Here is a 23,347-nt window from a genome sequence, read left to right on the forward strand (position 1 = left end):
AAAACACTCTTTAAAAAAAAGTATTACAGGTTTTTTAATGTGTGAATGTGCGTGTATACACACTTGTTCACCAAGGTGTACAGAGGACACACAGATAAAATCACATAAAGGTCAGAAGTGGAGAGATGGCTCAGTGTTTAAGGGTACGTATTACTCTTGCAGAGGACCTGAGTTCAATTCCCAGTACCCACATCAGGTTACTCAGAGCTCCTGGATAACTCTGGCCTCCAGTGCACGCGCACGCGCGCGCGCGCGCACACACACACACACACACACAGAGAGAGAGAGAGAGGGAGAGAGAGAGAGAGAGAGAGAGAGAAGAGGAGGAGGAGCAGGAGGATGAAGAAAAGACCTATCCCTCCTAGGTCCCAATGACAAACCAAAATACATTTCTACCAAAGTACACTCTGGGGAGCCATGGTCAGGAGTGTGGGTGGCCTTGAAGACGCCACAGTTGGATCTGCACCCAGCATGGGTGAATGGGTGATGAAACCCCTGTGGCCGTGTAGATGGAGTCCCCTCCTTTAGTCCTTCCCTGCCCATATGTTCTAGCCCCTCCTTGCAGCCACATGCAATTAGAGCACAATGGTATTCAACTGGTTGGGGGGCGGGGGTGACTGAATACTTGAGTGGGGGGTCCCATGACCCTGCCCACCCCTTCTTCTCTGAAGGAACATCAATAATCAACAAGCCCGGCTCAGACAGTCTTTTGCAAGCAGATATGGCTGATCTGATAAAGATGATGGCAGTTTGTCTTGGAATATAGTCCTGTACAACAGGACAACTGATGGGAGTTTCTCCTGTCTTTCCACCATAAAGGACCTGGGGACCAACTCGGGTCATCTGACCTGCTTGGCAGCAGGAACATTCTTTTTTTTTTTAATTAACATAATCTCCATACATTTTCTTTTCTTTCCTTACTCCAAACTCTCCCTCATAATCTCTCTTGCTCTATTTCAAATTCCTGGCCTTGCCCACGGGTAGTGGAGGTGCAAGCCTTTAATCCCGGCACTTGGGAGGCAGAGATTTCTGTGAGTTCAAGGCCAGTCTGGTCTGGAGAGCTAGTTCTAGGACAGCCAAGGCTACACAAAGAAACCCTTCTTGGGGAAAAAAACCCAAAAAACAAAACTAAAACCAAAAGTAAAGTTCCTTTACTCAAGTTCTGATCTCTCTTTTCTTTAATTTTTTTCTTTTTTAATTGCTGCATATACAGGTGTATATATGCATTCCTAAAAATATAAATACAACCTGCTAAATCTGTATAATTTTATTTATATGTATATGTTTTCAGTGATGACCATCTCGTTGTAATTTAAAAAGTGGTGTGAAAGAGAAAGAGGCCAGGCAACAGAGGGTTTTTTTATTGGGGGAAGGGAACGGAAAAGGGGAGAGGGTAGGGAGGTGACCGACCTCTGAGGACAGGAGTGGCAGAAGAGTAAGACAGAGGAGAGAGAGAGAGAGACAGAGAGAGAGAGAGAGAGAGAGAGAGAGAGAGAGAATAGACAGCGGGAGAGAGAAAGAGATGGGAAGTGGGCAAGACCCACCTTTTAAAAGGGAACACAGTGAATGTGCACAGGTGGTGCTCTTAGTGGTGCTCTTCGCTGAGGATGTATCCTGTCAGGACACCACGAGCAGGCCTGTGCAGATGCCTGAATACTTACACATCTGGTATTGGATAATCAGTAGGTGTGCTCTTTTCTGGGGAAGACTGTGTCTCCTGCTCCCAGCGCTCCTGAGTTGCCTGTAGCTCTTTGTCTGTGGCTGAGGCCCTGTGAGCTTTCCCCTTCCATGTTTACTTGTATCATCCTTGTTCAGGTCATCTGTTAGGCAGCCATGTTGTTGAGACTTCATGCGTATAGCTTCTGACGTTTCCAAGAGACACAATCTTACAGCAAACTTCTTGTTCCTCTGGCCTTACAATCTTTCCATCCCTTCTTCAACAATGATCCCCAGCCTCAGGTACTGGGGTTATGTTGTGGTCACATGCTCCCACTCATCTTTGTTCTTGGGTCTCTAGAGATGTACCTGTTAAATTTCTTCCAGCTACAGTGCCAGCCTAAAAATATTTGCAATTTTGGTTCATGTGTTTGGATCTTGTGAACACTCATTTGTCAGGCTAGGACTGGGGTCTCATGACCTAATAAGAGAGCCTAACACACACAACAGTGCAAAGGGCAACACACAATTACGGAACTAGAGAGAGGGGCATGAAAGTGTAAAGAAGCAGAGTGATTAGCTCTGTCTGGGGCGTTGGTTAGGAAGGAAATAAAACTTGAACATAATTTTAAAAATAGCTGCTCATCAAGTAGACTGTGGGGAAAACCAGAATATTCCAGATAGAGGAAGCAGTATGCATAAACATGGAAGATATACATGTCACATAAGTGTAAAAGAGATGGGTAAGCAGAGAGGCAGTTGATAGACAGGGCCAGATCCTGAAGGTCTAATCCAGCACACTGAAACTAGATTTGCCTTCAAGACCACTTCTCTCATGACAATAGATGCTATAGCACCCTGGTGACCTGTAGCATGAATTCTGATTGGTCTTAATAATAAAAACTCAGAATCAGTTATCAGGGGGTGAAAGCTGAAGGATTAGAGAAGCAAAGTGGCCAGCCACTAGAGTTCTTACCTCTACCAATGCTCAGAATATGGGGTGATCCTGTCCTCAGACTGCTTCAGACTGGCTGCTGCTCAGACTGTAGATCCTCAGCCTGGTTTGAGCTCCTATCACCTCCCACCGTATATTCCTCTCTCCGCCCAGCCGTATCACTCCTGGTTCCACCTCCCAAGTGCTGGGATCACCTTTGTGTGAGCTCTGTTTCTCTTTTAGACTGGATCAATTTCATGAGCTCAGGGTGGCCTTGAACTCACAAAGATCTGCCTGTCTCTGTCTCCCAAGTGCTGGGATTAAAACTGTGTGCCACCACTGCCTGGCCTCTACGGCTAACTTAGCGAGGCTAGCTCTGCACTCTGATCCTCAGGCAAGTTTTATTTGTTAGATCATAAGCAAAATGTCACCACAGTGACCCTCCAACCTCGCCCCCACTTCCTAAAAAAAACCAAAAAAAACAAAAAACGATATTAGCATCTCTCAGGGGCTTCCACATTAACAACTTTCTTTACGCTCAGATTTTTCCCTTGATTTCTAAACCTTTTCACCATGAGCCACTGTTTTCCTACGTTTTCTGAACTTCTTATAAACTCTTTTCCATGAAAAAGGCAAAATCCTTAAAAAAACTTTTCTTTGAGATTTAGTTATTTTTCATTTTATGTGTATGAGTATATACACACAATACATCTATGTGTCTGTGCACCATGGAAATGCAGGGCCCACAGAGGCAGGAAGAGGGCTGGATACCCTGGAGATAAGAGATGTGTGAGCCACCATGTGGGTGCCGGGAATGGACCCAGGTCCTCCAGAAAAACAGTCAGTGCTTTTAACCACAGAGCCATCTCTCCAGCCCAGAAAGGCAAAAATTGTATCCATTTTGTTTTGGTTTATTTAAAACGCATCCTCCTCCCTTTCCTTATGCTCTAGAACTTTGCCAGCTTCTTATGATCTGAAGATTTCCTTTATTTTCTTTTTCAAGACAGGGTTTCTCTGTGTAGCCCTAGCTGTCCTGGAACTCACTCTGTAGACCAGACTGGCCTCAAACTCACAGAGATCCACCTGCCTCTGCCTCCCTAGTGCGACACATAAAAACATGAGCCATCACCACCCTGCATGTTAATTTTTTAAAAATGTGTATAGGTGTTTTGTCTGCATAAATTTCATGCCTGTGTACCATGTCCATGCAGTGACCATGGATGCCAGAAAAGGGCATTGGAGTTCCTGAAACTGGAGTTACAGATGGTTGTGAGATGCCATGTGGGTGCTGGGAATCAATCCAAGGTCCTCTGGAAGAGCAGCCAGTGCTCTTAACTGCCAAACCATCTCTCCAGCCCCTGTTAATTTGTTTTTTGAGACAGGAGGGGGAAGGGGAGAGATGGCTCAGTGGTTAAGAGCACTGGCTGGAGACGGGTCCCACTGTGTACCTCAGGTTGGCCTAGAATTCGTGGATCACCTATCTCAGCCTTCCAAATGCTTGGATTACAGTTGTACACCACCACACATGACTCTTTAGCACATTTTTATTAAATAACCACAATTACTGGATATCAGGCTTTATGCCAGATGCTGAGGGTACCAAAAAGAATGTGTTAGCCTTTGCCCTTCTAAGTCTCTCAGGCTTCAAGAAAAAACAGAAGAATTAAAACAGAATCTCCACAAATCCACTGCTAGAGCTTTGTAGGTGGTACTGAGATCTGAGAGGAGCAGCAGGAGACAATGCTGTGGGAGACAGCCAGGGTCTGCTATTAGATACACATGGCAATAAAATGCCGAGGGAATTTGTTGCAGTATCATGGTCCCTTCTAGTGTCTCTGTGTGTGAGTGCACATGTGAGGTAACCAACAGTTAATGTCAGATGTCTTCTTCAGTCACTCTCCACTGTATTTTTTTTTTAAGATTGATTTATTTTCATATGAGTGCTCTGTTTTACACCAGAAGAGGGCATCAGAGCCCATTATAGATGGTTATGAGCCACCATGTGGGTGCTGGGAATTGAACTCAGGACCTTTGGAAAAGCATCCAGTGCTCTTAACTGCTGAACCATCTTTGCAGTCCTGTAAATTTTTTTTTTGTTTATTTATTTTGTGTGTTAGTATGTGGATACAGATGTTCCACCACGCAGGTTCCAGGGATCAAACTTAGAATGTCAGGCTTGGCAACAAGGGCTTTTACCTGCCAGCTCTCACTTTATTTATTTGAGACAGTCTGACTTTGTTATCCTGGCTGGATTGGTGCTCTCTATAAAGAGCTGGGCCCGAATGCATAAAGATCCAACCCCCTCTGCCTCCTGAGTGCTGGGATTAAAGGAATTCAGCTCCATCCTTGGCCTCCTCACTTTATTTTTTGAGATCAGGTCTCTCACTGAACCCAGAGCTCTCTGATTCCGCTAAAGACAGTGGCCCAGGGACCCTTCTCTCCACCTCTGTAGCACGGGATTATGGGACATGCACAGCTGTAAGCCCAGCATGGGGAGGTAAGGACAAGAAAATCAGGAGTTCATGGTCATCCTAGGTCATACCAAGTGTCGGGCCAGCCTGGGTTACAGGAGGCCCTGTCTTAAAACAAAAAGAGAAGGGGGCTAGAGAGAAGGTTCAACAGTGACAACACTCACTGCTTTTAGAAAGGGCCAGGATATGGTTCCCAGCACCCACATGGTAGCTCACAACCAACATCTGTAACTCCAGTTCCAGGGAACCCGATGTTTTCTTCTGTTTTCTACCAGCACCAAGCACACACATGGTGGACATACATACATGCAGGCAAACATTCACACACAAAATAAAAATAAACAAATACTCGTAAAAAGAAACTTAGCCGGGCGTTAGTGGCGCATGCCTTTAATCCTAGCACTCGGGAGGCAGAGGCAGGCAGATCTCTGTGAGTTCGAGGCTAGCCTGGTCTAGTACAGCCTCCAAAACAATACAGAGAAACCCTGTCTCAAAAAACAAAAACAAAAGAAAGAAATTTAAAAATACCAAACCCCAAAAGAAAACGATGGTCATTGCACATTGAGTGCTACACAGGCCAGGCTCCAGTCCTACCATCATCCTGTCTGGTGACTCAGCCAACAGCCTGGCAGCAGGTACCTTGTCCTCTCAAAGACCTTCACCCTCCCTTCCCTCTAGCAACCCAGTTAAATGTGTGCCACTCCAACCTTGGCACCAGGAATTCCTCCACCTCTAAAGTGCCAGCCCATTACCCTTCTCCCTCCCAGGCCTACACTTGTCTTTGTGGCAACTCTGGGCCCCCCACCTCCCACCCCTGCCCCGTCCTTATGCTCTTTCATTTGTTCCTTATCCACTCTGCTGCCCAGTTCCACATACAAAGGGATATAATGTGCAGTGGACAGTAACTTCACTTGTGTGCTGGATTTTTTTTTTCCTGAGACAGGATTTCTCTGTGGCTTTGGAGGCTGTCCTGGAACTCGCTCTGGAGACCAGGCTGGTCTCAAACTCACAGAGATCGGCCTGCCTCTGCCTCCCAAGTGCTGGTATTAAAGGCGAGCGCCACCAACGTCCAGCAACACCCAGCTTTTTTATGAACTCAGGTCCTCATGCTTGCACAAGCACTTTAACCACCCAGCCATCTCTCCAGCCTGATGTCTCTTTGCTTCATGACACATCCACTCCCTCCAACGGTTCCTTGCTCAAAATGGCCGAGAGCCTCCTGTCACAAGCTCTTCCTCTCTGGACATGTGCACCGGGCTACTGTACCATGAACTACCACCCTCCACCTGAGCCTCTCAGCAAATTGGAGTAAAATCATCAGTAACTTCCCTCTAGTCTGGAGACTTCCTGGATCTTATTTTGTGGTTTGGCACCCATGTGGACTCATACTGAGGTGACCTTTTCCACAAGCTATGGCACACTTAGGTCAGGTGGGATTTCCTAGCTTCCCCTCCAAGCTCTGCAGACTGGTGGCCTGTGTCAACATAACACTTGAACTTCATCTGTGAGCCTCCACACTCCTCCTGTGCCCTCCCCTCTTCAATCTCCTCATTTTAAAGTCAAGGCCTAGCTCTGCATTCCACGGGACCCAGGTCTCTGCTGGTCTTTGTACCCATGAGATCCTGTTACCTCATACAGCAGGCTATCCTTCCTGCAAGATGATCTGGCTAGTGTGTGTGGCCACCCTATGTGGGCCAGGCAAGCACCCCAGTACTGCCTTACATCTCTAGCTCTTGCTTTTTTTTTTTTTTTTTTTTGAGACAGGGTCTCACTAAAGCTATAAAGGGTGCCGTTGAACTCATTCTTGGTCGGGCAGGCCTTGAACTTTCAATTTTCCTGCCTCAGCCTCTGTGTGGCTGGGATTACAGGCCTGTGCCGCTGGGCCATGTCACAATACTCTTGAATGCTTGTCTGATCTCCCTCCAAGAGCTTAGGTAGCACTCAGCTCAAGCAGCTGAGCCTCTGTTCCAAGAGGGTGGGGCCTCCAGGTCCTGCCCTTTGCTATGAGCTAGCCAGTCTGGCATGTCCCTATCCTGGGACTGGAGATGTGGCCACAGCTGTGCTGGACTGGGTGAGCATCAGCTAAAGGATTTACAGGCAACAAGAAGGCTCACTGATTCTAGATTGGAAGGGGAATTTGGGTCTCCAAAGTAGGGTTACCCAGCTAGGTATTCTATCCCACACACCGTGATCACATGCCAGACTGCTACATGTCCAGGCACCTTCCAGAGGTCACAGGGTGTCAGGCGCAGAAAACCAACCCTAAGCCTAGAAAGCTTCCCAGCGTTGGCCTGGGCTGTCCAGCCCTTTTTTCCTTTCCCCATCCCATCCTGAGGATTAAACCCTGGCCTTGAGAACACCAGGCAAGTGCTCTACCACTAGCTCTGCCCCAGCCCTTCCTTTGTTTTTCATTTTGAGATAGGGCCTTCTCACTCTTCTCTGCCACCCAGGCTGGCCTAGAGCTAGGTGATCCTTCCCTTGGTGCATCAAGTAGCCAGGGTTTCAGGCTTGTACTACCCAGGCTTCCCTTTCCTATACATCTGCAACTTCTCATTCTTTTAAAACTTCGAATGCCTCTCAGTAACAACTGCTACCATTCCTGCCCACAAAAGGAATGCCACAAACAAATCAAGCCACCGCCGACCCCGCCCACCTCCTGCTCCATCACTGCCCCCCACACCAGTGTTAGGGGTTGAACCTGGAACCTTGAGCACTCTAGGCAAATGTTCTGCCACTGAGCTCACACCCAGCACTACTACAACTTCTAGCTCAGGCGGGGCTTGGACTTGCAGTCCTCCTCCTCCTCATTATTGGTCAGGATCACTGAGCCTGGCCCTTCCACAGCTCTCTTTCACTACCATCACCTCCTCCCAGTTTCTGAGAGGCTTTCCTATATAGCTATAGCTATATCTATATAGGATATATAGGATATATATCTATATAGGATATATAGTGAGTCCAGAAACTCACTGTGGAGACCAGACTGGCCTCAACCTTTCAGAGATGCTCCCACCTCTGCCTCCCAAGTGCTGAGGTTACAGGCGTGGGACACCATACTTGACACTTTTCTTTTTGAGTCAAAGGTCATGGTAGACCAGCCTGGTCTCCAACTCATTGTGTAGGAAAGTATGGTCTCGAACTCCTGCTTTTCTTGCCTCTGCCTCCCTAATGTTGTGATGAAGGTGTGTGCCACAATTTTAAAATCACATGCAAAAGCCTCTACAGAATGGGCCTAGGAAGGATATGTGAAACCCCACAATCACAGCTGCTTAGAGGGAATCACACCTTTAATACCACCACTGAGGAGGCAAAGGTACATCTCCGTGAATTTGAGGCCAGCTAGGCCTATGGAATGAGTTCCAGGACAGTCAGGAACACACAGAGAAACTGTCTCCAAAACCAAACCAATAAGCCAAAGCCCTCTAGCCACGCCCATTTCCAGAGAATGGAGGCAAAGGTGACAGGCTTTGACTAGGTCTAGTTAATCAGGACCATGGCTCTCTGTGTAATACCATGTCTACCCTTGAAGTTAGTGATACTACAGTTCTGTGGTCACTTAATCACTCAAAATGATGGGTCTCTTCTCAGCTGGAATTGGCATAAATGACTTACCGTATTTTGTGATCAATTTTCCATATAATCAATAACATTTATCGATTTGTAGTTTTCTTGCATTAAACACAATTTAAATTTGAAAATTAAAAACAAAACAAAAAACCCAGCTGGGCGGTGGTGGCACAAGCCTTTAATCCCGGCACTTGGGAAGCAGAAGCAGGTGGATCTCACTGAGTTTGAGGTCTACAAGGCAAGTTCTGGGACAGCTATACTCAGAAAAGACTCTCAAAAACTCTGAGTAGGTGATGGCAGTGAAACCCTGTCTCAGAAAACAACAACAAAACACAAAACAAACAGACAAAAAACCCACTGGGTGTGGTGGCTTACTCCTGTCATTTTAGCACCCCAGAGCCAAGACAGATGGATCTTCTTTTTTTTTTTTTCTTTTTTTGCTTTTTGCTTTTTTTCAAGACAGAGTTTCTCTGTGTGGCTTTGGAGCCTATCCTGGCACTCACTCTGGAGACCAGGCTGACCTCGAACTCACAGAGATCCGCCTGCCTCTGCCTCCCGAGTGTTGGGATTAAAGACATTTGCCACCAACATCCAGCTAAATTTTTATTTTGAGACAGAATCCCATGTATTCAGGCTGGCCTCAAACTCCCTATGCAGCCCAGGCTGGCCTTGAACTCCTGATTCTCCCATATCCACCTCCTAAGTCCGAGATTGCAGGTGTGTACCATCACGCCCAACTTAATAAAAGCATGCTTGAAGTACTCCAACGCACTGTACAATGAACTAGATCAAGAATTCACCTGGATACAGGCCCCTACAGTGCCTAGATGACAAGATTTGACAGAATAGACAGAAAATCCAATCTGGAAAGGGCTAACAAAAGGCAAAGGTAATAGAAAAGAACTCAGTACATAAAAGCAAAAACCTGATACAAAATGAAATATAAATAAATGTACTGGGAATGTAGCTCAGTGGTACAATGCGTGTGTGCATGTGTTTATATACACAAGTAAAATGATAACTACTTGCAGGGAAGGCTCTTTTCCATTTTCTATAGATCTTAGCCAAAAAGTAAATGAGTAAATAAAAGAGAAACTGTAAGAATTCTTGCCTTTGAGACAGTCTCCTCTACTTGGCCATAAACATGTGTGGAATGAGAAGATAGAATCAAGCCAAGTTTAAGATACCCAAAGACATAAAGCAATCTCATTATCCAGCAGATGAGAGAACCTAAGACTGAATGACTGCAAACAGGGATCCGGAACTAACATCTCTGATTTCTAGTTACTGGCTTTCTCCATTGTCTCACACTCCACTTGAGGTCACACCCCAAAAATCAGAAAGCCTGTGTGGTGGTGCATGCCTGTAACGAAACAAAAGGCCTGGGAGGTGGCTCAGTGGTAGAGTGCTTGTCTAGGGTGCCCAACACTCTAGGACATTGTTACACCATAAATTCAATTATGAATATACCAAAAGTGATGACTGCACTTACTAAGAGGATGGGATTATAAATTCATGTTTTGGACTGGAGAGATAGCTCAGCAATTAAGAACACAGGCTGTTCTTCCAGTGGTCCTGTGTTCAATTCCCAGCAACCACACGGTGGCTCACAACCATCTACAGTTGGATCTGATGCCCTCTTCTGGCATAAAGGTATATATGCAGGTAGAGCACTCATACATAAAATATTTTTAAAGCAAACAAATAAATACGTGTTTTACATTTTCTCTATCAGTGGTCCATCATTTTCCAGTAAAAAAAGCATTTTAAGCAGGGACCTGGAAAAAACAAACATGTATTTGGGAGTCATGGCCCAAGGCATCCTGTGTTCACTGCCTAAGCTGCTGAGTGTGTTGATGACGATGGGTGACTGTCTGAACCTCTTGTAGAAGACAAAGGACATATTCTGGAGTCTAGAAGGTCCTATCTTATTTAGGTCAGCGTGAGAGCTCTATGGCTAGATTATTAGTTCAGATTTATTCATTCACGCACACATTCATTCACTCACCCACACACTTTTTACAGCACCATTGGATGCAAAAAACTATTTGAAGCTTTTAAAGAATTACACTGACCCAGTGTCTAAGTTCTGAACAACTTCTAACATATGTAAAAGAGGAAAAAAAAAAGCAAGCTTCAGAACATGGTATATAGAATGCTACTGTTTGTATTAAAAATAGATATATAAATATACATATTTATAACTCATAAATGCATAGAATTGCTCTGAAAGGATACACAAGATAAGAGATAACAATGAGGAACTCTGGTGAGGGCACTGGAGGCTCGCCTCCATCAGGAAGTTTACTTTTTATTGTATATTCATTTGTATTGTTAATGCTTTGTTTGTTGTCAAATGTGTATGTACCTATTTCTTCCAACCCCCCCAAAAAAATTTTAATTACCTGGTGCTGAATGTACAACGACAAACAGGACAGAAGTTCCTCAGTCTGGGGCAAGGCAAAATGTGGAATTCGGGGGAAGGGGGGACACAACACAACCATTAAGTTTTTAAAACCCAGACTGTTTACATAAGAGGCAAATTTTTTACAACAATTAGTCCATGGTAATCCAGCGTATCATTTTACAAAGACAGAGCGGTTAAAGTATAAATACTAGTCATTTGTCAAGCCTCAGTGTATTGAGATGGTAGTTTCTACAGAGTAGAGAATCTTATCTAAACTTGGTGAGGAGAGCATCCGCAGCAGCAGTGAAACACCTGTTACAGCAAGCATCCTCGGATGACAAACAATAGTGCATTGAAAAGACAACACAAGCAACCAGGAGATACTGACTCTGAAAGACTGTGTGTTCCCCAGGAGAATTAGGTAACCTCTTCTACAATGTTCCAGAGATGGGTCTTCAGATAGCAAAGTAAACCCCAGTGAGAAAAAAACATTGCAGGGACACCACACGTGCAAATGCAGGGCCCTCCTTGGGGTGACAAGGCACTGGTGGACTCCACGAAGGATCTGACACTATGGGGCACCCTGCCTTTTTTGGAAAGTAGAAGGGTGGGCTTTGGATGGCTCCATGCTGCTGACAGGGTGGCAGCAGTCAGAGCAGCCCAGTCACTAAGGTAGCACAGTGGTTGACAGGCTTGACTCAGCACCATCATCACAGGTGGCCCAACAATCTGTCATTCAACCTAAGGCTGTTTTCTTCTCTGTAAAATAGAAGGATAACTGAGATCCTTGTGAGGATTAAATGAACGTCTCTGTTAAGAGTTAACAAGATGCTGGCCATGAGCAGGGCTGGAAATGTTATCTTCATCATCATTGAATAATGGATAGGCATGCAGGCCAATTCTTAACTGATACCCCGCATCCAAACGTGAGCAGCGGATGAGCTACGCTCCAGGTCCAGCAGCACAGAATCCCCATATCCACATGGTATTATGGGAACTGGAAAGTGTTTGCACACTCATGACCTCATGAGAGCCTGCAAGGAGCCAGATGGGGGTTCCTAGTTCTACTCTGAGGGGGAGGAGTCTGTGAGGAGACCTGTTAGGAGCTGGTTAAGGGCAGGAAGAACTCAGGCCATGCATGGTTCAGGCTTTCCAGAGCAGTTTCTATGCTCCCACTACAAGAGGCTGGATCTGGCATGAGGACAGGTGCTCCACCCTTAGTTTCTCCATCTTCTGTCCCATGGTTTCTGAGTGGGAAGAAATGCAGCTACACAGCTCAAAGCCCTCTATTCACCTCCTTAAGAACCTGTTCTCATGAATGATCTGGGGTACAGACACTCCCTGCAATGGGGATTAGCATAAGGTGAAAGATTGATAGGATCTGAAGAGAAACGAGTTATGTGATTGGAACTGGGGAAGGGACAGTGGTTGGCTTGGGACTTGCTCAATAGGGCTGGCTTCCCCTCACTGCCAGCTGGGGAAGCAGAGAGGTAGGAGGCTCCCAGGAAGAATGTCCGTTCATTCAAATGATACAAACAGCAGAGCCTCTCTGGATCTGAGGCAAGCAAACTTTCCCACTGCCATTAGCCTTTCACTACAAATTTGGCATTTAATAGAGCAAGAAGAAAATGTTTTCAATTGTGAAAAAGCCATGCATATTTATCCAACTTGATTCCTGATACATATTCATGCCTCCCTTGAAAGATTAAGTCTAAGAACTCAGCCAGCACCTCTTCCTTCCCTGTGCTGCACAGGGATCCTGCTGCTCCTAGCCCCAGGCCATTTGGGCTGGAGGACACCTTCCCACAACCTGTCCCTTGTGCTTGGGCAGGCCCCATCTGTCATTTAACCCTAACTCTACCACATCTGGGTTTGCTGTGGCGATGGCAACGGTCTCCGAACAATGAACAAAGTCACAGAATCCCTTTCTACCCTCACGAAGGATCTCTGGACTGAAAGCCCTTTAATGAAAAGATGCCTCGAGAATATCAATAGGCCAGAGTCCTTGGAGGTGGCTCTTAACCAGTACTGACACCCTCCCTCTCCTCCTTTAGAAGTCTCAAGAGAACCAAGATGTACAGGCCTCCTGATTTCCCAAGCACAAGCTCCAGAACCTAGAGCTCCATGGGCAGCAGAGCCCTGCTTTCCTTCAGATAGGGCAGCCAGGGCACTCTGGGAAGAGCCTCGGGTGGAGCAGGGAAGGGCTGGCTCACCTGAGGATGAATACAAGAGCCTACCTGCATGGTAAGAAGATGATCTTTTTTATTGAAATATAGTCTGAGCAACAAGAATGTAGCTGAGAGTAGGAGAGGCTGGCCTGCCTGAGGCAGCAGCCTCTCTAATGGCACAGGAGCAAGAATACAAACATCCCAATGTCTGTGTAACCCACGCCCCACCTGTCAGGGACTGCAGGACAGCAGCAGCAGCAGGACCCTCCCACAGCTCCCAAGAGGGTCTGGCTCTCGGCACCTGCCTGCCTTGGCCATACTTCATGATTTCCTCAGTTCCAAACAGGAGTGTACTGACATTTCTCCCACCCACAGAGACATGATCAGCCAGTGTGACACGTGAAGTCCTCATGATGTTTCTGGGGCAAAGAATGAGAGAAGACAGAAGGAAAAGGTAAGCAAGGGACCTCACCAAGCCAGGCTGGGCAGAGTTCCAGTGGAACAGCCAGCATCCTTCATTCTCCTCCTCCTTGGGCTCTGAAGGCATGAAGGAGAGCTGGTATCTGCAGGGAAATAGAGCTCTGAGGAGTCCCCACTGTACACAGCAGGTAGAGAGCCCAGAACATAGCCTCTGAGGGGCTGCAAGCTGAGTGACAGCATTAGGGCTGCACTACCTAAGTAGCCTGGGGCTGGAAGGACATGGATGAGAATGGGGGTACCAAGAAGCAGCATAAAGCCATAAATAACAGAAGCAAATTCAGAGCTGTAAGGGATTCTGGGTGACCCACAATGTCTGGGGCTGGGAGATGCCCAGAATTTGCAGCTCAGGATAGATACTGCTCCAGAGCACAGTGGCCACACACACTGGGGCAGAGCTTTTTATTTCACAGTCTGCATAGCAGGTGGAGGGTGCCACAGCCTGACTGATGGCTACAAAGCCTCTGGTCACACCTGAGGAGATAGTGCATGGCTGTTCTGGTCCTGAGAGGCCTGTGGTGAATTCTGGGGGCCCTGGGCACTGTTTTCCTCCAGGGACAGGCCTAGTGATCTCCTTGGCTCTAGATCAGCCACCAAAGGCTCACTGGCACATTCTTCCAGTCCGTTCTCTCTAGTTTCCATGGCCACCTCCTCTCCAGAGCATGCCTCTGGGTCTGTGGCTTCCACCTTCACTTCCACAATCTCCTCCTCCTCTTCCTCCTCCTGGTCTCTCACTTTGTGGACTATGAACAGGTGGCGGTTGAGGGAACTGGCAGATGTGTAGCACAAGCCACAGAGGAGACACTGGGCTGTGGAGCTGTCCACCTGGTGCTGAGGTATGTGGCTCTGGAACTCGGGCTCTGAGTCTGTGGCAAAGCTGCATTTTGCACACTGAAATAGGGACTTGTGCCTTTTGGTAGAGGAAACAGTCGCACCATTGCTAGTGCCCGGAGCATCTGCCATTCTGCTGATTGGTCTTTTCAGATGGTTCACCTGAAAGAAAAGACAGTGTGAGCAGAGATGAGGCCTAGTGCTCAGGTGTACTATAGGGAGAGTGCATATGGAACTCATGCTGAGGTCAGAAGACAACTTTTCTCCCTCTACTCTGGGTTCTAGGGACAGCTCAAGGTTTTTTTTGGTTTTTTTTAAATTTTTATTAGACTTATTCATTCTCTTTCATGTGTGAGTGTTTTGCCTGCATGTATGTATGTGCATGCACCATGTGCCCATGTGCCTGAAAAGGTCAGAAAAGGGTATTGGGTTCCCGGGAACAGCGCTGTTAGCTAATTGTGAATTGTTGGGAATTAAACTTGGGTCCTCTGCTAGAATAACAAAAAGTAATCTTTTTTTGCTGTTGTTTTTTTGGTTTTTTTTTTTTTTTTTTTTTTTTTTTTGAGATAGGGTCTCTGTTTAACAGCCCTGGCTATCCTGAAACTCACTTTGTAGACCAGGCTGGCCTCAAACCCACAGAGATCTGCCTTCATCTGCCTCCCAAGAGCTGGGATTAAAGGTGTGAACCACCTCCACCTGACCCAAAAAAATATTCTTAACTGCTGCGCCATCTCTCCAGCCCAGGTTCTTTATTTTTAATGTTATGTATACATGTGACCTGTATAAAGATAAAGAGTCCTGCCCTCACCACTTCTTGGGCCTGTTCTCTATGGAACGTATTACCGGCTATGTTTAGTATTTGTCAGCTTGACACAAGCCAGGGGCATCTGGGAAGAGGGAACATCAGTAAGAAAATGCCACCAGGCGGTGGTGGCGCACACCTTTAATCCCAGCACTCGGGAGGCAGAGGCAGGCCGATCTCTGTGAGTTCGAGACCAGCCTGGTCTACAAGAGCTAGTTCCAGGACAGCCTCCAAAGCCACAGAGAAATCCTGTCTCGAAAAACCAAGAAAGGAAGGAAGGAAGGAAGGAAGGAAGGAAGGAAGGAAGGAAGGAAGGAAGGAAGGAAGGAAGGAAATGCTTCCTTCAAACTGGCCTACTAGCCATAAAGAGTAAGCCAGCAAGCAGTATTCCCCCATGGTCTCTGCTTCTGTTCCTGACTCTAGGTTCCTGTCTTGAGTTTTGGCCTTGACTTTCCTCCATGATGAACTATAAATTATAGGCTTCAATAAAGCCTTTCCTCTCCAAACTGTTTTTGGTCATGGTCTTTAATAGAGCAAACTAAGAATCCTGGGTTTTATAGCTCCCCTAAGAAACATTTCATGAATGTCTTTTCAAAAAAAAAGAAAAAAAAAGAAAAAAATTGCCAGGCGTTGGTGGCGCACACCTTTAATCCCAGCACTCGGGAGGCAGAGGCAGGTGGATCTCTGTGAGTTCGAGGCCAGCCTGGTCTCCAGAGAGAGTGACAGGATAGGCTCCAAAGCTACACAGAGAAACCCTGGTGGGGGGGGAGAAGAAAAAAAAGAAAGAGAAAGAAAATCAACAAACAGCTGAGCAATTATTACATGCTATGCTCACTTCTCTCATCATGCAACTTTGTACTTAATAACATCCTGTACTTAATAACATCCTGGAGCTTGCCTCCATGTGAGCAAACACAGAAGCTTCACTTTTCTAGAGGAGGCACACTAACAGGAGATGTCCTTCCTAGAAGCAGAACTGCTGTGTCAGAGGGGATGTGCATGCACTTAAGGTAAGGGAGGCTGTATGTTCTTATGGATTGTTACTGACCAAAAAAAACAATAGAAAGAAATTGGTATTCCACCTACTTTGTAAGCTAGCACCATTCCCTGAATAGACAAGAAAGTGTCAAGACAGCCCATGACCTCCAGGTAGCTCTCAGACTTACTGAGTCCTCTTCAGAGTGCCTGGCTCTATACCACGATATGGGAAGAATCTGCAGGAGAGGGGCCATCAGGCTACTCTAGAAGCTCACCAGAAATGGAAAAGGAGCATGCAACAGGTGTGAGAGAAGAAAGCAAGGGGCTGGCAAAGGGAGTTCTAGACCTGACTCTTCCTACAGCTAGAGCAACAGTGAAGGATCCTTCCCTGACAAGGTAGCTCTGCCTGCCTGCCTGCCTCACAGGATTTGAAGGAAGCAGAAGTAAGGTTATAGCAACAAATATCTGATGGGCAGGCTTTCCCATGGATCTTTGTTCCTATCTCCTAATTATGTCCAGTGCCCTAATGGAACACAAGGAAATAGAGTAACCACATTTAGATGTCACTCTGCTTGCTCCATGACCCCAACTACTAACGGGCCTCTGAAGCCCCTCTCTGAAGCCTTCCCAGTCCCAGGTCTCACTGAGCAGCCAGTTCAAGGCAGTGATCCCACACTCACCTGAGGGGAATGTCCACCTGGTTGTCTGACTTTGGACGTCTGGCTCAAATCAGGGTTTCTGATACCATGCATAAGGCTGATATGGCTCTCCAGGAGGGAGGGCCGAGGAAAGCTGGGGCTATCTTCGGTGCAGTACCTGCAAGAGCACAGATGAGGAGGTGGGGGAAACCTCAGGGTCCCGTGTTCCTCACAAATATATGAGGAAAGCTATGTGAGCAGGTAGACTTGTAATCAAACCAGCAAGATGGCTAAGGGAGCAGACAACAGCAGTTTTGAAGGCTTGCATGCTTGACACTAAGCCCTCATCCCAATACCATCCAGAGGGCCCTATACAAAACCAGTGGTCAGTAATAAAGGACAGAACATATCCGTCATACCACCGTATCTCAAATATTAGGCCCCACTGAGAAAATCCAGGGCTAAAGAGTGAAAGAGAAAAGGCTTTAGAGTTGCCAGGCCTTGGATGCTGGTTCCTGACTGTTACAGGATATTTTGATAGTACTGTGACACTCCAAGAATATTGATAAAGTTAATCTTGAATTAGGGGGCAGAGTCAATGACCAGATGACCAGAATTAGCCATAGAGATTTTGGAAGACCCAGGATATGACAGAGAGGCACAATACGGGACAGGGAGAGGATCAGAAAGACTTGCGGGCCTTTTCAATCTAGGAATCATGGAGAGAGGGTAGAGCTGGTCGTTCCTCTGCTGCTTTCTTGATCTAACAGGTTTTTACCCCAATATCTGACTCCTGAGTTTTTATTAATAACAAAACAATTTAAATAAATGCTCCACTCTACTTGCCTGGTTTCTGATTTAGCTGGTGTTTTCCTGCTAGAAACTCATTGGTCTCTTGCTTTAGGGCCCTGATCTCACAGCACAAAAGAGCCCCAGTGATGCCACAGGAAAAGCCTTTTGAATTTCAGGACTTTTCCCTCCCCCTCTCAAGACTCACCCACAAGTGTAGACCTTCTTTACTGTGTCATGGTTGTTGCGTATGTGTTTGCGCAAGCTGCTGGGGGTGTGGAAGGACTGTTCACACTGCCGGCATGGGTACCGCTTCAGTGTCTAAAGGAAGAGGAAACACATCCCAAAGCATCAGAATCCTAAGTTCTGGGTGAGTCCTCTTCCTTTCAGTGATATGGCCAGAAAGAGGATAGCCCCAAGACCTTAAGATCTATAGTACAAACCTTGCCCAAACTACCAGGAACCTGCTTCACAGGACAGACACCCAAGAATCCCAGTGCTGCACTGTGGCATATGGCTGCACTCACCCGACCATGGCTTTTTTTCATGTGGGACACATAGCTCTCTCGATCAGGAACCCATTCCTGGCACTCCTGGCAAGTCCAACCAGTGCTCCTCATGCGGGGCCTGGCTTCAGCCCTGCGGTGGGCTTCCGGCCGGCCCCAACGACCAGCAGTCAGGGAGCTGCCCCTAGCAGCTACACTTGTGACTGGGGGCTCAGTGGGAGCTCGAGAACCAGGGCGGCTAGAGGCCGTGTCTGCTGAAGAATGAAGGCTGGACAGCTCATCCACATTCCGGGGAACACCATGGGTATTCTGGGGATGGAAAGATGCAGAGTCACACCCCTGATCTGAGGTACATCCTTGCCTGAAGGTGCTCCCCCTTAGGCACCTCACCTTGACATGCTGCATTAATTCTGGCTTCTGCAGAAATAGGAGTGGGCACTCAGGGCACTTGAAGACACCTGCCTGTGTCTTGCTGACATTCTGGTAAAAATGCTGTTGAATGTGCCTCTTCTTATTGAAGACCATTTCACAGGAGCACTTATAAATTAGCCTGACAAAACAAGTCCCGGAGGTGTGAGGTAACCAGGGCTCCGCTGGCAGGATCAAACAGCCCCTCTCCCATCTCTGCTCTCTCTGAACCAGGGTGAAGTTTGAGGACACACTAGCCTGAGCCAGTGTACATCTTTTCCTGCCTTGGGATGTCCTCAGGAGACTCCACATATCTCTCCATAGCCTCGGCTCCCCAGCCCATCCTTATGCCACCCTTACAGCATCCAGGCCACCCTCTCTGCCCCACAGGACCTACTGGTCCTGCAGCTGCACTCACTGGGAGGGTTTGTGGGGCTGGGTGGGGTGCTGGGTGGTACTGTGGTCCATCGTACTACTGGCAGTCTTGAAGGCCATGGGGCAGAATGCACATTTGTGGAAAACCTGGCAGTGTCGCTCCTGGATGTGGCTTTTCAGCAAGGCCAAAGTCAGGTGGATGACACCACAGTGGATGCACCTGGACAACAAAGGTGGGGGAGTGTTAGACCCAGGGGTGATACTGGAAGAGGGATGGAAGGCAAGAAGAGAGCCACCTCAGGGTCCTTCTCCCTCATTCCAGCCCACAGGCTGCAGCCTCTGCATATACATCCTAAAACTGTACTTGATGCTATCTGCTCAAAGTAAATGCACAGGACTCCTTGAGCCTAAGATCATGTCTGGTAGAGAAAAAAGGACAATCCTAAGTCCTCTCCAAACTGGCCAATCCATAAACCAAAAATCTGGAGCCCTCCTGAGAGAAGCTGACAGGAACGAAGAGGGAGAAGAATGGTTCCGTATTGATTCAAATGCTATCAATGTAAGTGGGACAACTGCAGAAGTCCCAGGGAATGTCAAAGGGAAGATGTAGAAAGCCTTTGCCTTCCAGAGTATACCATTAAGAAGTTAGGGATGGCTCCCTGCAGCAGAATGTTGTATACATAATAAATAAATAAAATCTTTAAAAAAGAAAGAAAAGCAGAAAGAATATGAAATATAAACTAATATTATAAAACTCTGTTGTAACGTTCAGTTGAATGGAGCAGTTAGTAAATAGCTTTACACCAGAATGGGAAGAAATATCTGCATTTCATGTATTTAATGAGGAACTCAGTAACAAATGTTGGCAAAGACCAAGAAATAAAAATTTCATACCCTGCTGGTAGGAATTTAAAGAGATACAGCAGCTTTGGAAAACAGTCAGCCAGTGCCTCAAAAAGCTAACCATAAAGTCTGGATTTGATATTCCTGGTTATTCCTATGTGTTCACTCAAAAGAAAGGAAGCAGGAGGAGTGTGGCTCACTCCTGCAATCCCAGCACACAGGAGGCCAAGGTAGGCAGATTGCCATGAATTTAAAGCCAGCTTGGCTTACATTGTCCACATACATTTTCAACACAACTTCGGATCACCCTGGTAATCTCTTTTATGTTCGCAAGTCTCCCTATCATTACCTCATCATATATACTCTCCCTTACCCTTCTGCTTGAAAACCTCCTAAAATTCCTGTGGTGGTTTGTTTGAATGAGAATGGCCACCATAGGCTGTTTGAATGTTTGGTCCCCAGTTAGTAGAACTGTTTGGGAAGGATTAGGAGGTGTGGCCTTGTGGGAGTGGATATGGCCTTGTTAGATATGTGTCACTAGGGGTGAACTTTAAGTTTTTAAAAGCCCATGACAGGCCAGGTGGTGGTGGCACACACCTTTAATTCCAGTAATCCCAGCACTCAGGAGACAGAAGCAGGTGGATCTCTGTGAGCGTGGGCCAGCCTGGTCCACAAAGTGAGTTCCAGGACAGACAAGGCTACACAGAGAAACCCAATCTCAAAAAACAAACAAACAAAACAAAAAGCCCATGCCAGGTCCAATCTCTCTTTCTGCCTACAATTTGCAAATCAGATGTGAGCTCTCACTACCCATCCAGTTGCTAAGTCTCCCTGCCACCATACTCCTTGCCATAATGATTCACCCCTGATACTGTAAGCAAGTCCCCAATTAAATGCTTCTTCTATAAGTTGCCTTGGTCATGGTGCTTCATCACAGCAACAGAACAGTAACTAAGACAATCCCTTTTCAGAAAATTTCCTAGCCATTCATTGCATTCTGAGTTATAGTGTGTGTGTGTGTGTGTGTGTGTGTGTGTGTGTGTGTGTGAGAGAGAGAGAGAGAGAGAGAGAGAGAGAGAGAGAGAGAGAGAGAGAGAGAGAGAGAGAATTTTGAAACAGTCTCAACATAGCTCAGGATCTCTTTTAAGATCTCTCTCTTTTTCTTTTTGCTTTATGTGCATCTATGTGTATGCCTCATGTATGCATGCCCACAAAGCCAAAAGATGGCACTGAATCCCTGTAGATTAAGTTATCAGCAGTTGTGATGTGAATACAGGGAACAGAATTCAGTTCCTCTGTAAAAGCAGTAAGTACTCTTAACCACTGAGCCATCTTTCTAGCCCCAAGCCTTGAACTTCTTTTTCTTTTTTGGTTTTTAGAGACAAAGTTTTTCTGTTTTGTTTTGTAGCCTGTCCTGGAACTTGCTCTTTAGACAAGGCTGGGCTGGAACTCACAGAGATCCACCTGCCTCTGCCTCCCAAGTGCTGGGATTAAGGGTGTGCGCCACCAACACCCAGCTTTTGAACTTTTTTTTTTTTCCTGAGACATGGTTTCCCTATGTATTCCTGGCTGTCCTGTAACTCACTCAGGCTGTCCTTGAATTCACAGAGATATGCCTGGCTCTGCCTCCCAGTGTGCTAACACTGGCCAACTTTAAACTTTTTTTTAAAATAAGGTTTACTTATTTTTTATTTTATATGTATGGGGGGCATTGTTTGTGAATATGACTATGCACCATGTGTATCCAGTTCTCGTGGAAACCAAAAGAGGGCATCAGATCCCCTGGGAATAGAGGTACAGATGGCTGTTTGCTGCCATGTTGGTGTGATAACTGAATCCAGACCCTCTGGAAGACCTGCCAGAGTGTGTAACTGCTACTCCATTCTTCCAGCTCCTGGCTTTTAATTCCTCTTAACTTTCATGTCATTACTTCCTGAGATCATGATGGTAAGCACATGCCTCCATGCTCCATTAAATATATACACTTCTAAAAACTAAACTGGCAAGCTGGGTATGAGAGTGCCACTTTTAACCCCAGCATTTTGGAGGCTAAGGCAAGGTGGCTAGCTTGTGTAACATATAAAGGCCCAGGCCAACATGGACTACATACAAAAAACAAAGAAAATGCCAGCTGTAGTTGTTACACATGTACACAGTATACATGCATATGTATATATGTTTATACATGTGAATGTGTATGTGTACACATACTCAGGAAGCAAAGGAAAGAGGGATGTAATTGTAGGTCAACCAGAATAAGTCAGGCAAAAAAAAAAAAAAAGAAAAAGAAAAAAGAAAGAAAGAAAAGAAAAAGAAAGAAAGAAGAAAACAAAAATAAGGAGTTTGACAAACTGACAAAGAACTAAATATACTCTTCCCCTTCAAGGCCATTTATTCTAATATTTAATTTGATTTTTGTGTTTTGAGAGTTTTTTAAAACTTACATGTAGGTGGTATGTGTATATATACTTATCTGTGTAGGGACACACATATGTGCAGTTGTCTGTAGTAACGTGAGGCTGATATTGGATCTCTTCCTCATTTTTCACTTTATTTTTTGAGGCAGGGTGTTTCACTGAACCCAAAGTGTGACAATCCCACTACTGTCCTTGCTAGGATGCCTGCTCTGGGATTTGCTGTCCCTGCTTCCTGAATGCTGGGATTCCTGCCTGGTTTTTGTGCAGGTTCTAGGGATCCGGATTCCAGTCTTCATGCTTGCATGGGAAGTACTTTGATACTGGACCATCTCCCAGCCATGTTTTTTATTTCAAGACATGGTCTCCTGCACTGTTGACTAGCCTTAAATTTGCTAAGTATCCAAGGGTTACCATGAGCACTTGATCCCCCTACCTTTACCTCCCAAATTCCAGAATTACAAGAGCGTGCCACAGCACCTCTTTTTAGTAACTCATTTCTCTCTCTTGTCCTTCCTTTCCTCTATAAAACAAAACATCTATCCACCCACCACTCAACATTGCTTTTGTTTGTTTTTTGAGACAGGGTCTCAGGTAGCCCAGGCTAGCCTTGAACTCCTGATCTTCCTGTCTTCAACTCCTAAGTGCTGGGATAACAGGCCTGTGCTGTCATGCCCAGTTTTTTTATATGGTGCGAGGGATCAAATCCAGACCTTCCAAGCATGCTAGGCAAGCATTCTACCAACTCAGCCACAACTCATGCCCACTAGCCAACATGGTGTGTGTGTGTGTGTGTGTGTGTGTGTGTGTGTGTGTCTCGCGCGCGCGCGCGTGCGCACACACCATGGCATGGGTGTATAGGTCACAGGAGTTGTTTCTCTCCTTCTACTATGTCAGTAAAGTGTATCAAACTCAGGTCATTAGACTCATCAGTGTGTTAACACTGAGTCATCTCACCAGCACCCCCTCTCTCAATACACACATACACACGTTGGGTTCTTAAAACCAAATCTCAGTATAAAACAAATTTCAACCTGGAAAAGGAACTTGCCACTGGGCAGTATCAGGACACCGAGTCAGGGA

The 23,347-nt window shown here is 46.2% G+C and overlaps 1 protein-coding gene across 2 annotated transcripts in view; it reads right to left on the reverse strand.

Moving 5' to 3' along the window:
• Positions 1-10,777: 10,777 nt before the first annotated feature.
• Znf592 (zinc finger protein 592) overlaps positions 10,778-23,347 on the reverse strand; it is a 44,479-nt gene continuing 31,909 nt past the window's right edge. For both annotated transcript variants that reach the window (XM_027408275.2, XM_027408276.2), the window contains exons 5-10: positions 19,051-19,227; positions 18,615-18,774; positions 18,246-18,533; positions 17,927-18,039; positions 16,972-17,107; positions 10,778-14,673 (exon numbers count right to left, since the gene is read on the reverse strand). In XM_027408275.2, the coding sequence (XP_027264076.1) occupies positions 14,149-14,673; positions 16,972-17,107; positions 17,927-18,039; positions 18,246-18,533; positions 18,615-18,774; positions 19,051-19,227 (1,399 nt within the window). In that variant the 3' untranslated portion in view covers positions 10,778-14,148. The remainder of the gene's footprint in view (positions 14,674-16,971; positions 17,108-17,926; positions 18,040-18,245; positions 18,534-18,614; positions 18,775-19,050; positions 19,228-23,347) is intronic.

The sequence above is a fragment of the Cricetulus griseus genome, chromosome 3, assembly GCF_003668045.3.
Source record: "Cricetulus griseus strain 17A/GY chromosome 3, alternate assembly CriGri-PICRH-1.0, whole genome shotgun sequence".
NCBI classification, from domain to species: domain Eukaryota; kingdom Metazoa; phylum Chordata; class Mammalia; order Rodentia; family Cricetidae; genus Cricetulus; species Cricetulus griseus.